The following is a 14,552-nucleotide window of genomic DNA, read 5'->3' on the forward strand; positions in this document are numbered from 1 at the left end:
CTCTTTCTGTAACTAAAATAATTATCCTGATAAATAAATAAATAAAAATTTACAATAGATTTGTTTTTTTATAGTGATCAGTGACCACAAGTTTTCTTGAAATAAAGAGCCCTCACTTGTCAAATGGTTGCCACCCATTAGAAGAGATAAATTGGACCTAGCTTGGTAAATTTTGTCTAATCATTTTTGTTCACCACTATGTTTTAACCATAATGAGAATGTAGCAATGATCAGTGACAATACATATCTTCATATCTTAGAACCAACTATTTGTGGTCCAGAATGGTTTGGTCGTATTTTATATGGATATATTCTTTTTATGCACAAAAACCATAATAATATAAAAATTAGGAGAATAACGTAATAAATAACATAGTTACTATCATATTGTATTATTGTCTAATATATTCAAAATTTTGCTTCAAACTTGGGATGACACATTTTACTGTTTTATGTTGAGTAGCCACCCATGTGTAGCACAGAAAGGAATCAGGATAGGATATATATAGGGGTACAGTCTGTAGGGTTTGTTTCGGATTTTTTTTAAGTACAATGCTTGAATATATTATTTTTTAAAAATTTAATTGAACTCTTAATCTATCATTTTTGCATCAAACTTAAATTAAATTAATTTGATTGTAAGTAAATTAAGTTGGACTTATGGCAAAATTTTACTATAAAAAATATAATTAAATTAAAATACTTGAAGATATTACAACATAACATTCAATATATAAATTATGTCTACAAATACAATAAAATATTTAAATCAATTAAAATAATAATAAATTCTTAAATATAATTCAACAACTAAATTTTAATTATACATCAAAAAATAAATAAAAATATATATATCACATTAATAAATTAAATTTATGAGTTTAAAATGCTAAATCTACTGTTTAAATCGACTATCATTAAATTTAAATATATTGGATCGGAATTAGATCCAAGTAGAATGTGTTGCAGATTTTACATGTTCGTTTCATTTGCAACGTTGCTGTTTTGTTTTGACAATTGGCACGTTGACATGTGAAAGGTGGGTGGTGGTGGTGGGTGTTTGAGGAACAGGTAGCAAATAGTTTTCATATGTTTTTTACATAACCTATATATAAAAGTTAGTAAGCTTTAACAGCTATTCATTGTCTATGTGATGGGTATAATCTCTTTTAAATTATGTAGTTACTTCCCTACCCAAATTAAAGTTTTTTATCTTGCAATTAGTACTGTTTGATTTGACAATAATATTTATAGATTAAAGGAATTTAATTAAAGTATTTAAATGTATATTATTTTAAATTTCCTATAATTTTATGAGGTAATGTAATTTAGGGAGTAATTTAAATTCTTTAATATAAATTACATTGTTTAACTAATAAATTTAGATAATTTTTAAATGAAAAATTTTTATGAAGTATTTTGTTAAATATAAATTTATGAATTTTTAAGCAACACAAAAAAATAAAGAAAATTATTATTTTTCCTTGCTCGGTAAAATATTGTTGAAGTTGTGAGATTTTAGAAAAAAATATGAGAGAAAATAATAAGTTTGAATACTATTGATAATAGTTTTATGATAACTTGATTACAAAAAACAAAATATTAATTTTTATTTATAGAGAAACATAGATTCAATCAGAAACAAATCATAATAATTAGATATTTTAAGATATCTCTATGATTATAAATTGATGATAAGAAATAACTCAATATGCTATAGTACAATATAAAAAAAACTTATAAGATATTTTCTAATACTCTGCCAAAGAATAAAAGCACATACAGGTAATTTTTATTATTTAAAATTATTTTAAAGGTCTCTTAAGAGTCTCTCTTGAATTCGAATTAACCTCTTATGTATATTAAGAGTCTCTCTTCAATTCGAATTAACCTCTTATGTATAAAAAAATTCTTATTAGTGTGTGTTTAGTTTCACAATAAAATTGATAAAATCAAAATATTTCTTTGCAATTTTGTCAATCCATTATGCTTTAAAGTGTTAATACTTTTTGTATATTTGGTGTTTTTTTTATAAAATATTTCTATAGTTGAAAGAGAAATAAGATTTTAGTAAACAAAATCAGATTAGATTTGATAAATTGAAAATATTTGGTAAAATCAATATATTTAGATAATTTATAAAAATAAACCAAAAGCAACGCATACCTAATCATATCTAAATACTAAGTTCTTACAAATATCCCTTTTCGAAATAACTATTTTTTTATTAAAAATAATTGCGAGAAACGACATCTAACATCCATTATAGATTTCTTTTTTGATTAACCCTATAAATTGAAATAATAAAAATCCTTTTTGCCCTCCCAAATATTTTTCTAATGAAGAAGAAAAAGTAATTGGCAATTCATAACTGGGGAAACCCACTTACGCCCTTTCCATACAATGAAACCCACTAACTTCATTCCTACCTCAACATTTCACCATGATGACGAGAAAGACAGCAATAACGACAACGACCTCAGAAACCCCCAAAATTAAAATACTATCAAAACATTTGTTTAATGTATCAATTAATAAAATATTTGCGTGTTACCTTGAAAAATCTAGTGCTGACTTCATCAGAAAAAAGTTAGCCAGAATTTGCTTTTCGTGTATTAGAAAATGGTTTCATTGTAAAACTTTTTTTGTTTGTTTTATTTATGATTTAATAGATTTGAGTTTGGAGTCATAAGATAAAAATAAACAACTATAAAATTTCAATCTAAAACTATGAACTTGTTTGTATTTTATATATGTACATTGTTTTATGATTGAATTGAATTATTACATTTATATTTTGATTGAATTTATTTTTGTTTTCTTATCTTTATAATAATTTATTGTTTTATAGTTACTAAAATGTTACTATCATGTCAAAAAATAAATAAATTATCAGAGAATTTAATATGTCATTTCAAGATAATACTTTTATATTTTATTTCTTAACTTGTGTTCTTAAAATATTTGTTAACATTTTATTTTAAAAAAGAGACGATAAAAAAGAAGAAAAAAACAGGTGTTTTGTTACTTCTTTACCAGTTAATTGATAACTTTTTTATTTAAAAATAAGAGATGATAAAAAAAGAAAGAAAAAGAGAGGGATCTTTTCTCTATTAAAAAAAGAAACAAAAAATGTATCTATGATTCTGATACGAAGTATATATTGATTTGGACGAGAACCTGACCCACTACTACTATCTCTTTTAGTGGGGTCTTTTCTCTAGGATACACGGTTTTTCATTCTGAAGATTGTGCTTGAAAGGATATAAAAGACATTTTATAAATGTATACTTTAATATAAACATAATATTTAAGTGTTGATGTATTTTTTCTTTTAATTTTATTATTAGTATAATTGTTATTTATTGTTAGTGTAGAAAGATTTATATTATCAAATTTAATTGTTATAATTGATTAAAAGTGTAAAAATATTTACAATAATATTATATATAAATTTATTTTATTTTATGATTCATTTAAATAATTTTATTATTTTTTTTATGATAGTTATATTGTTCTTTTATTCAATTAAAATAAGTAATTTTTTTTATCACATAAGTGCAAAGATGCACCCAAAAATATTAAGTAGTGGAGACGGCTTTAGATTATTTGTCCAAGTATTTCTATAATGTCTCTACAACTCTTTGTCTCTCACTTCATTTTATCTCTCATCCCATTTTTTATTTTAACTTAGCATTCTATCAACCTTATTGTAAATGTAAATGCACTAGTGCAACATGGAATTCATTTTGAGTGGAGGCACTATATATTTATTATGTTACGGTCTCTTAATTATATATTGTTAATATTTATCTATCAATTTATTAATCTAATCTTACAATTGAATTTTAAAATTAATGATGTAAAATATAAAATAAATTTTTAATGAGTTTTATCTGTTAGTATAAATTAATTTTATATTAACATTTCATAATTTTGTGTGTGTTACATCTTAACTTTAAAACTCAGTTACAAAAACAAAGTAATGTGATTAACTAATTTTTTTTGTCAAATTTCAATAAAAAATTAATTTACACTTTTCTAGTCAAAGTAAATTACACTTTACAATTTATATGTTATTTTCTCAGTATTTATTTAATGTTAATATATAATATATTTAGGTTTTTATTTTATTCGATAAAACTGATATAGATAGATAGTAAAACGTTAAGTAGAAAACATAGATAGCAAATAGCCTTAATCTCAAGAAAGAAAAATATAATAATGATAAAATAAAAGAAAAATAATGAAAAATAAAAAATTTATATTTTTAAAAGTTTAAAAGTTTATTTTTATTAATATAAAAGAGAAATAAAGAAGATAAATAATGAAAGAGAGAGTAAAAGTAAGTGGAAGAAGAAAGTTTGATGAGAGAGATTGAAAGTGGAGAATGTAGAGAGAAGAAAAATGGAGGAAAGGATCCACGTCCAAATTATCGTGTGGTCTCGTGAGTCGTATCGGTCTCTTTATCTCATGAGTCAACACAATGATAATGAATCATTGAAAAGAACGACGAAACGCAACACAACATAACTTGATACGACATTTCTAATCGGCAGTTCCTACTTTTCTTCTTCATTCTTCCTCTTCAGCCACCATTATCACCACAAACACGATCAGCACCAAAACGCCTTTCCTTTATCCTCATCCTCATCCTCATCCATTTCTAAACTCTAAATTCACTATCCACAGTCACACTTTTTTCTTTTTAAGAAGCAAAAGTTTATTATTTTAATCATTATTTTGTTAAAATTTAAAAAGAGGGAAAGTGAAGACTTGTTCGTTTTCTCTGTGACCCCCCTTTTTTTTTTCTCTGCTTTGAATTCAGAAAGAAAAAAAAAGTGAGGGAAGATGGAAATGATGCTTTCTCGGTTACCTTACCAGGATTCCGTCAAAATTCTCGAGGCTGATATTCACCATGCCAATGCTTTGTAGGTTTCTCTTTTCATTTTTCTTCTTATGCAGTATTTTTTATGTATACTGAAAATTCAAAATTTTGAAGAAAAACAGTTTTTTTTAAGAGAGCTAGTTTTGATTTGTTGAAAGGGGACTTCAGTACTTTAGAAGATTGTTTGGTTATGTTTAATTGTTTTCTAGTGGTTAATCAAGTTTGAATTTTGTGATTAATTTGATGGTTAATTTTTGTGTTTGTTTGGTACTATGTGTTTTATTTTTGGAACTTTTTTTTAAGGTTCTGTTATTCATGTGTTACTTAGGGCTGCTGCAATTCCAAGAGGCAAGGGTGGGAGTATTTTCCAAATGAAATTGGTTTACAGTCAATTGGCACCTCTTTTTTTGTTGTTGTTACAGTGGATGGATTGTTCTTGTTCATGCTTTCTACACAGATATCTTAACCTCTTTCACATAATTATTTACAAGGTAAGTTAGTTCCTCAATGTTGGGGTTCTCCAATTTTCTAATTCTCTTAATAATAATAATAATAACTTATTGATTCAAGAAATTAGGAGTATGTTTACTTTGTGAAAACATTTTTTGGTTTGAATTTCTTAAGTATGTATTTATTTTAACTTGCTAATAAGAAAATGACAGACTATTGAAGTGAATCATTGTGAGGAAGATTAGATGATATGCTAGCTAGGAAAGATACATTTCCTAAAATAAGGAAAATAGGTCTATTCATTTTCATTGTTTCAAAAAATGCATACAATTGTCATTTTTTTGTTTTTCTTTTGTTCTTTTTATGTTTAGGAATAGGTTCGTCAATGCTTGTTTGTAGTTAAATCTTGATACATATTTTTTCTTTTGTTAATGTTGTTGTTGTTGCCTCTTTTTTTTTTTTACAAAAGGTACATAATGATGGTAGGCCAAGCATAGCTTCTCATGGAAGAAAAGCAACCATCCAGGACTTTTATGGTGTGTGAACCTTTGACTTTCAAAAGACACCTTTTGTTGTTGTAGTTATTTCAATCCCCAACAAAAAAAAAAAATAGAATAAATCTTCAATTTGGTCTCTAACCTATCACTCTCTCGTATTTGATCCTTGAACTATAGAAATATAATAAGTAGTTCTTAAAACTATTTTCAATCCATCAAGTTAGTCCTTGAACTGTCATTTTCTCTCCTATTTTTAAAACAATTGACGGATTAACTTGATGGATTAGTTATAGTTTAAGGACTACTTATTATATTTCTATAGTTCAGAGACCAAATGTGAGAAAGAATGATAGTTTAGCGACTGAATTTAAGGTTTACTCGAAATAAGTGAGCTAATTTTTGTGGCTGCCTTTACTAATTCTCCTTTTTTTCTAATAAAAAATTTGAATTTTAGCTGTTATATTGCCGTCTCTCCAGCGGCTTCATGGTAGCTTGGAGAAATTGGAGATTTGTAAGAAAGGGCACACTAACTTAGAAGGTTCAAGTTATAGCAAGAAGATGATTGAAGCAAATGCGAAACTAACCAGTGTTGATTTGGAAAGAGAAGATGAATGTGGGATATGCTTAGAACCATGCACTAAAATGGTTCTGCCTAATTGCTGTCATGCTATGTGTATCAAATGCTACCGCAAGTGGTGATCACCTTATATTATTCTCATTTAGCAACAATGTTATCAAATAGCAGCTATAGTGGTACTTTAGCGCTATAGCGGAATTCAAACAAATCGTTATTGTTACGCGATATGCTATTAAGTATAAAGTGATATCAAATAGCGGCTATAGCAGCATTATAGCATTGTAGTATATCAAAATTGGAACAAACCACTATTTTCTGCTATCCGTGATTGACATGACAACATTTTTTAACAATCTTATTACTTTATGTTAAATTGTGTATAATTTGTAACACTCTTCCTATGCTGATCTTGCAGGAACACAAGGTCAGAGTCTTGTCCGTTTTGCCGCGGTAGCATAAGAAGAGTTAATTCAGAGGATCTTTGGGTACTCACTTGTAATGAAGATGTAGTTGATGCTGAAACAGTTTCCAAAGAGGACTTATTGCGTTTCTACCTTTATATCAACAGTTTACCTATAGATTACCCAGAAGCACTTTTCTTAATGTATTATGAATACCTGATTTGATTATTTTTTCAATTGAGCAATGAGAAAAATGTATAGATTGGGAAATCCAGACTGCAAATGTGAATAGAGCCTGGCAAGAAATTTCTCTAATTGCGTCAGGTACGGCTCTGCTAAGATAAATATGAAATTAACTTTGAAGCCTTTGTTTGAGTTCTAGTAGTATAAGTTTTCTAAGATATGAATGATGATCCATTAATCTTTGTCTGCATGCATGTTCAAAAAGAATGATACTGTAAGCCAAAAGTTGTGGATAGTTTTTAATTTTTATACTGGTTAGGGATAACTGATATATCAATTAACAAAGTGTATATCAGGGTAATCTTAATGACTCAATCATTGATTAATAATATGAAGCTAATAAATTTATTAGTACATTATTGGTTTCTTGATCCAATTATCCATTTTGTTAATCAAGGATTGTGTCGTTATTAACTGTTGTAAAATCTCCACCATTTGGTGTGCAATTGACATTTTGGAAATGATATGCATAATCATTTGAATCCTTGAAACTGTGTTAATTATATGTGGACATTTTTGTGTAAATCTAGTGTGTAGATTCCCTCCAACTGTTGTACTTACAACATTTGTAGTGATCACCGTTAGATTTAGTGAGAGAACTTTTATGTCTCTGCATCTAATGGTACACAGTTAGATTATGTGTTTCATTTGTTTTCCTCGATAATTAGAATTTCATCAAGAGATCTAGCAACAACATTGTGATATATATAACTTGACCTACATTTTTCTAAAGAAAAACTAGGATTTACACACACACACACGTGCACACACACACGTGTGTGTGTGTATATAGGTGGTGTAAATTTTTATAAAAATATAAAATTATTTTATATGTTATTGAGATGTACTAAAATTTATATATTTTTATTGATTGGTGTAGTATTATGTTGTAATTTGATCTATTTGAAGAGTTTTACTGTGAGAGGGCGAGGGGTTTAAATTAAATTATACGAGTTACACTCATTCTATAACAATAGATCAGATAAATATTTTTTCAAAATTAATCATGGAATTAAATGCTAATATCATATCTATAAATTTTGAAATTAATTTATAATCGAATATTATGTCATCTAGATGTGTTAAAATTAACATTATATACGATTACACTATTAACGTTGATTTAAAAGAAATCTTAATTACATAAAAAATAATTATAGATGAGTATCAAAATTATAAATATAATAATATAATATTAACTTTTAATTTAACGGTTGATATTTGAAAAATATTTATTTTACATATCACAGTATTCTAACTTAGTGTAACTTTAATTCTACATCTCTCTCTTTATATATAATATTTGTGTGTTATGAGTAGTTGAATATTAGTTTTGGCTTATTTGGAGAGAGTAAAATGTGACAATGAATCTAGACTTGCTCAAACGCTTTTCTTTTTTTACAATTTCTTTTCACCTAACTCGTGTGAGGGAAAGATCACCTACACAGTGTTTTCCTTTATACACTTTTATGTAATATTTTTATGCTTTTCACTGTACCCCTTTGAATTCTTTCATGTAAGGACAAGGACTTCAATTGTTTTAAAGTGATGCCTATTTTTTATAAACATGTTCCCTAAGTTGTGGTTCTAATATTAGTAAATTTAAAATTATTTTATATATTATTTAGAGTCATAAAGATTAAAGTATTTTATAAAAGTATATAATATATAATATTAATATATTTTAATAATATATTAAATAATTTTAAATTTATGTAAAATATTATATATATGATCTTTATGATATAAATTTTTAATTTAAATAAAAAATAATAATAAACAAATAAAATTAAATTAAGTAAAATAAAAAATATTAAAAGTATCATACGTCGGTTTGAATTGACATAGCTGCTTGAATTGAGACGATCTAATTCGTACTTTTTTAAATTGGGTGTTGCATTATGGATCATACCGGCCATAGTGTTAGAAACTGGAGAGGGAAAATAGAATTGAGATTTTAATTGATATACTAAATTACTAAAAGCCTACATTATTTAGTGATTCAGATATTTCTTTAGGGTGGTACAGATAATTTTAAAAAAAGAAAACTGATTAATCATACTTTGCAGAATTTAACCAAACCAGCCATACATTTTCTAACACTTCGATGGACCAATTTGGAATTTCCAAACCTGACCTCTTAAACCATTATTCTTCCTCTGTAATGCAAGAAGGTTCACCAAATAAGGAAGAAAAGAATGTTTGGTCCAAAAAGAAAAAGGAAGAAAGGAATGTGTCCGATGCCTTCAATAATAAGTTTGAAGTGGTCAATGTGTAAATAGAGAAATTGAACCTTAAAATTGTAAGCGTCGGTTAAATTAGTTCTTAAATTTTATAAAATAGTAAATACATTATTAAAATTATAAAATATTTCATATTTAAATAATTATCGATAGAGAATATGATGTGATATATTAATTAAATATATGATTGATCTACGTTGATATTTTATCAATGTCATTACAATATTAACTCTTATGAAATTTAAATATTTCAAAAATTTAAATATTTCATTTTCATGAATTAATTTGTCAATAATTAGTTCATACATAATTACAATTACTCGTTTATGAGATGACAAAAATTCATTAACAATTTTGTGTCTGAGAAAATGATATTGATGTGAAACGTTGATAAACTACATATTCAGTTATAGTGTCACATCAAAATATCTGAAAAACAAAGTTTACTCTAGAACTATTTTGATTAATATTTTACAATTTTAGAATTGTATTTGTCAAGTTACAAAATTAAGAGACTAGTTTGATTGACACTTCCAATTTTAAAGACCAATTTACCTATTCACTTTTTATTTTAGGTAAGTATGGACTCATAGACTTAATAAGTTTGAGAAAGTTCTAATTCACAACAAAAATATTTTTATATTTACTTACAGGTCATCTATCAACAAAGTTATCAAATCACCAAAATAATTGATATTCACATCTGTATAAGATATGAATTAAATATTTACCAAAATTTTATTGGTTAATTGCTAAGTGATGATTTATCCGACCCCTTAATTTTTTAATTTTTTTAATTTTTATACTGAGTTTTAATTTTTGATAATGTAAAATACATTATCAAATCTAAATTTCCAATAATATACGTGGGGGCGGAGAAGTAAACATGGGGACTAATGAACAATCAATTAGCTAATTGCTATTGTGTTGTAATTCAAATATATTAATCGGGCCTTAATTGTTGTATTGGGCCAGTGTAAACTTGGGCTGAAAAGCCAATATTCAGTTTAGTTGAGAGTTGTTCTTGTCTTCGTTTCCTAAAATATTAAGTTCCTTTTACTTTATTAAAATATTTTATTTTTATTTTTTAAAAATTGTTTTTATTTGAAAATATATTTTTAACTAATATTTTATCTTATTTATATAATAATAATTTAATTTAATAATTTTTTATCTAGATAAAATAAACACATTTTAAGAAATAAAAATAATAAATATTTTTACAAAGTAAAAACTCTCTCAAGAGTCGAGAAAGATCGAATTTAATTGACATTAAGATAAAAAATAAAGAGAGAAATAAAAAAATATTAAATTAATTAAAATTTTATTTATTTTAATACATATTTTTCTTTATGCAGAGATCTCGTCTTTAATTTGTGCGTTTAATTTATGTGTTACATATGCCTACATAAAAGTTATAAATTAAAATAGGTGTTTGTTTTCTCATTTTTTTCTTTATAATAAATTTTATAAATTAGATGAGGAATACCCAATTGCAAAATCATAAAACAGAATGTTCAATCATCTATGTCAACACTAATTTAAGTCAAATAATTGTAGACACGATATTTTCAATTCAATTTTTATATAAACTACATTCATATTTACCATAAAGAAAAAATACTATATTCCTCTCTAGGTGATCATAGAATATACTTCATCAACTCAATTGCTTTTAAGAGATTAGTCAATTTCTCTAACTACTCGACCAAATGTATTTATTAATTTCCATTTACACATAATATTTTAAAATTAATTTATGGAAAACTTTTGAATCCCGAGGGTTGTGTATATACCCATTCAACTTTAAATTATTAAGTAATTATGCATATCAATAACTTGACAACTAAAATAGTATGAACCGTGATGATTTTTTCCTCTCTAATTGGTATACCTCTTAGGCACACGTTTAAACTTTTATCATATTTAACATTTTGCTTTATGTTAAATATGTATAATCATTCACTGATTTCCTTATATCTCTAGAATAACTTCCTTTTTAAAAAGAGGAATTGAAAAAAATATAATTAAAAATTTTACTTATTCAAATTTCTTAATTAACTTCTAATTAAAACTTTTACTATGAATATTTGTATACTCACCTTCAAGATTTCAATAAAAAAGATTTGACTGTTTACCATAAAATTATAAAGATACATCGATCGGTAATCTACGATAAAAATTTTATATCGTTGTTTATAGATATTGACGTTACATTTTTCTTTTGTCAGAAATAAGATTGACTTTACTTTTTAAAATAAATATTTTATCTATTCCAAATTATATTGTTTACGATTTTTATTATTAAAAAAATATCCATAAAGTGAAGCAATTTTATTAATTTAGTTTGAGGTAATTAAATTAATATTGTAACTATTAACATTATCACAAATACATAATAGAAAGAATGATTCTGAAGCGATATAAATAGTTTTAAAGGAACATAATCTGTTTATATGGAGCGTAAGATTTTGAACAATACTATTACTGCATAGGAGAAAGTTTTTAACACAAAATTTATCAATATGTTCCACGGCTTAATGATGTCAAAGCAAGTATTAATCGATTTCTCTTAGAAAAACAAGCATTGATTGATTATTTTTAGATATTTGTATTCGTACTTGTAGATTTAAATGAGGATCTTATCCCATCATTAATAATTTGATACGCCTTACTATAAATCAATTAAGAGACATCAATTTTAAAAACTCGACAAATAAATCTCGCAAAACTTAGAATTTGAATTTCGTTCCTCGTCGAAAGATAATATGTAAATATTTTGAAATTTTTTCTGATTTAATTAAATTAAAAAAATTCCAGCAAATAACAACACTATTAAAACAAGTTTTTCTTAATCACAATATTTGTAATTCCTAAACGAAAATTAGAGGGGATTATGAAAATTTGATGAAAATAAAGAGTTTATTGATGAGTAGTATTTTGTGTAGACGTTACAAAGTATCAATTTCTTCTTCTTTTCTTTTTGAGAGATTTTGTTTTAATTCCAACAACGGGATCCTGAGAAAGAAGCATCATGTATTCAGAAATCTCGATATCACTAAGACGTAATTTAATCCGATCTTGAAGTATTTGATAAGAATCTCTCAAATCTTGTAATTGAAGTTTTGAAATGTTGTGTTGTTTCAAGATCTGGTCTTGAGCCTCACTGTGTTTTTCACCTTCACGAATTTGAGCCAAAACCTCAGCAAGTTCTAGATTCAATTTTTCCATATTGGAAGAATCAGAAGAGGGATTTCCATGGGAATCAATTGGTTTAGAATCTTGTTGAAGAAATTTGGCAGCAACAACGTCAACTCCAGGGTGACCAAAAGAGTAAGGTTTGTTACCCGGAGAGAAAACAACAATAGCAACTTCTGCTCCACACAGAATCGATAATTCGTTAGCTTTTTTGAATAAGCCCGTTCGCCGTTTTGAGAATGTAACTTGTCTTGTGTTGGGATCTTTCACCATCTCAATCTCAATTTTGCGACGCCCCATGATTCTTTCGTTTCGTTTTGTTTCGTTTCGTTTCTCAGTTTACCTACTAAAAAAACGAACACAATATTAGAAAGGAAGAGATTGTAAATATTGTGAGTATATGTTTACCCCTACACCCCTATTTAACTATGGATTCTAGAAAGAGATTCATTGTTTCTAATATTGATTTTAAAATCCCTTTTTTTTCACTTATGGAAATTCTTTTTACTAATATAGAAATGCTTTATTGTTTTTCTAATGTTACAAAATTGCCCCTAAATGTTTTCGGTTTGTAATTTTTTATTTTTTACTTTTAATTCAATTGTACTAATACTAAAAATGCAGATATATGAGATTTATTGGAAATTTGAAAAACAACAAATCTAAATCTTAACTTTAATTCATAGTATTATATTAATAGTATAAATTTAGAAATACTTTATTTTGGATTGGTCACAGCTAGCACCAACTTGTATCTTACATCACTTTCTAAGTTTGGTGTTCTTAGGATTGAAATGATCGGATGAACTTGGTTATTGAAACCAAATAAATCAACTTGTTGTAAATTGATTTCCACAAATACTGTTATCTTTCTTCAAATTCAACTCAAACTAATTACAATTTACAATTTGTTTGATTTTTAGATTTATATTTTGTTTTGTCACTCAAACCAACTCTCCAACATTTTTAGAAAATGTTTTACTTTGAAAAATAAATTTAGGATTGCATCAAATGTTAAAGAATAATTGAAAAAAGAAACTATTGTGTTTATCTAGTACTATCAATAAGACATGTTTGTATCATTTCAACACACTCTACATATTTCAATCATTATAATGTCTTTATACCATGCAACTTTAGTCGACGCACGTCAAGTTGAGAAATAGTTCACATTTTTAGCATAAATTGAGAATTATTATTTGTATTTTAGTATAATTCATTTGGTTAAATCTAATATATTTTTCAACAAATTAGTTTTATTGAATCTTTACTTTATTAAACATAAACTAACAACACCAGACGAGGTAAGTTACATTCCAAAAATAATCCTTCATTTGCTTTTCCGTTAAAAATGTGTTCAACTCTTACTTCGATTTATTTATAGCTCTAGAGGTTGTTTAGTCTTTTTTGATTTATGGGGTCCCATAGTTGGGATATAATAGTAATACATTTGCACCTGATCTTTACTTTTGTTTGAAAATATATTTAAGAAATATAAATAGTATTATTTTTTTGTCAAAATAAAATACATAGTCAATTTTTCCTACTTTAAGTCAAACCAAATTAATATTTTATTTTATAAAACTTATGGACCAGGCCAATTCAATTTTATGCTAAAAAATACATTTTAAAGTAAAGTATAATTTGATGATTTTTAATCACATTTTATTAAATATTTTACATAGAAAATGAATTATTCTAATAAGTGTTTTCTATTAATAAATACTAATGTTATCAAATTGAGTTAATTTGAATCGACAAAATACTTTATTTTTCTCTACCTAATCTGAGAAAATTAATTTTGGAATGGATTTTTCATTGAATAAATAATCTCTTCGTCCCATAGAACATATTGCTTAATATTTTGACACATAAATTAAGAAATATAATCCGTTTCATAGTTTTTATAATTTTTTTTTTTAAATTTACCCTGTACATATTTTATCACGATATTGAGAAGAGATATTTTAAAAAAAAAAGTAAAAAAGATATATTAGTAATGGTTAATGGTATAATAGGAAATAAGTAGCAAATAATTTATTGATGTTGTAAAAA

At 25.6% G+C, this 14,552-nt stretch overlaps 2 protein-coding genes across 2 annotated transcripts; one reads left to right on the plus strand and one right to left on the minus strand.

Moving 5' to 3' along the window:
- Positions 1-4,371: 4,371 nt before the first annotated feature.
- LOC101499087 (E3 ubiquitin-protein ligase AIRP2-like) lies at positions 4,372-7,179 on the plus strand. Its single transcript, XM_004504481.4, has 5 exons — positions 4,372-4,931; positions 5,217-5,379; positions 5,808-5,874; positions 6,290-6,530; positions 6,828-7,179. Exons 1-5 carry the CDS (start codon positions 4,852-4,854, stop codon positions 7,036-7,038), a joined length of 762 nt encoding a protein of 253 aa, XP_004504538.1. The 5' UTR covers positions 4,372-4,851; the 3' UTR covers positions 7,039-7,179.
- A 5,023-nt stretch (positions 7,180-12,202) lies between these two features.
- On the minus strand, positions 12,203-12,911 carry LOC101499403 (agamous-like MADS-box protein AGL29). Its single transcript, XM_004504482.4, has one exon. The coding sequence runs from the start codon at positions 12,795-12,797 to the stop codon at positions 12,261-12,263; it is 537 nt and encodes a 178-aa protein (XP_004504539.1). The 5' UTR covers positions 12,798-12,911; the 3' UTR covers positions 12,203-12,260.
- Between the last annotated feature and the right edge of the window lie 1,641 nt (positions 12,912-14,552).

The sequence above is a fragment of the Cicer arietinum genome, chromosome 6 (genome assembly GCF_000331145.2).
Source record: "Cicer arietinum cultivar CDC Frontier isolate Library 1 chromosome 6, Cicar.CDCFrontier_v2.0, whole genome shotgun sequence".
NCBI lineage: Eukaryota > Viridiplantae > Streptophyta > Magnoliopsida > Fabales > Fabaceae > Cicer > Cicer arietinum.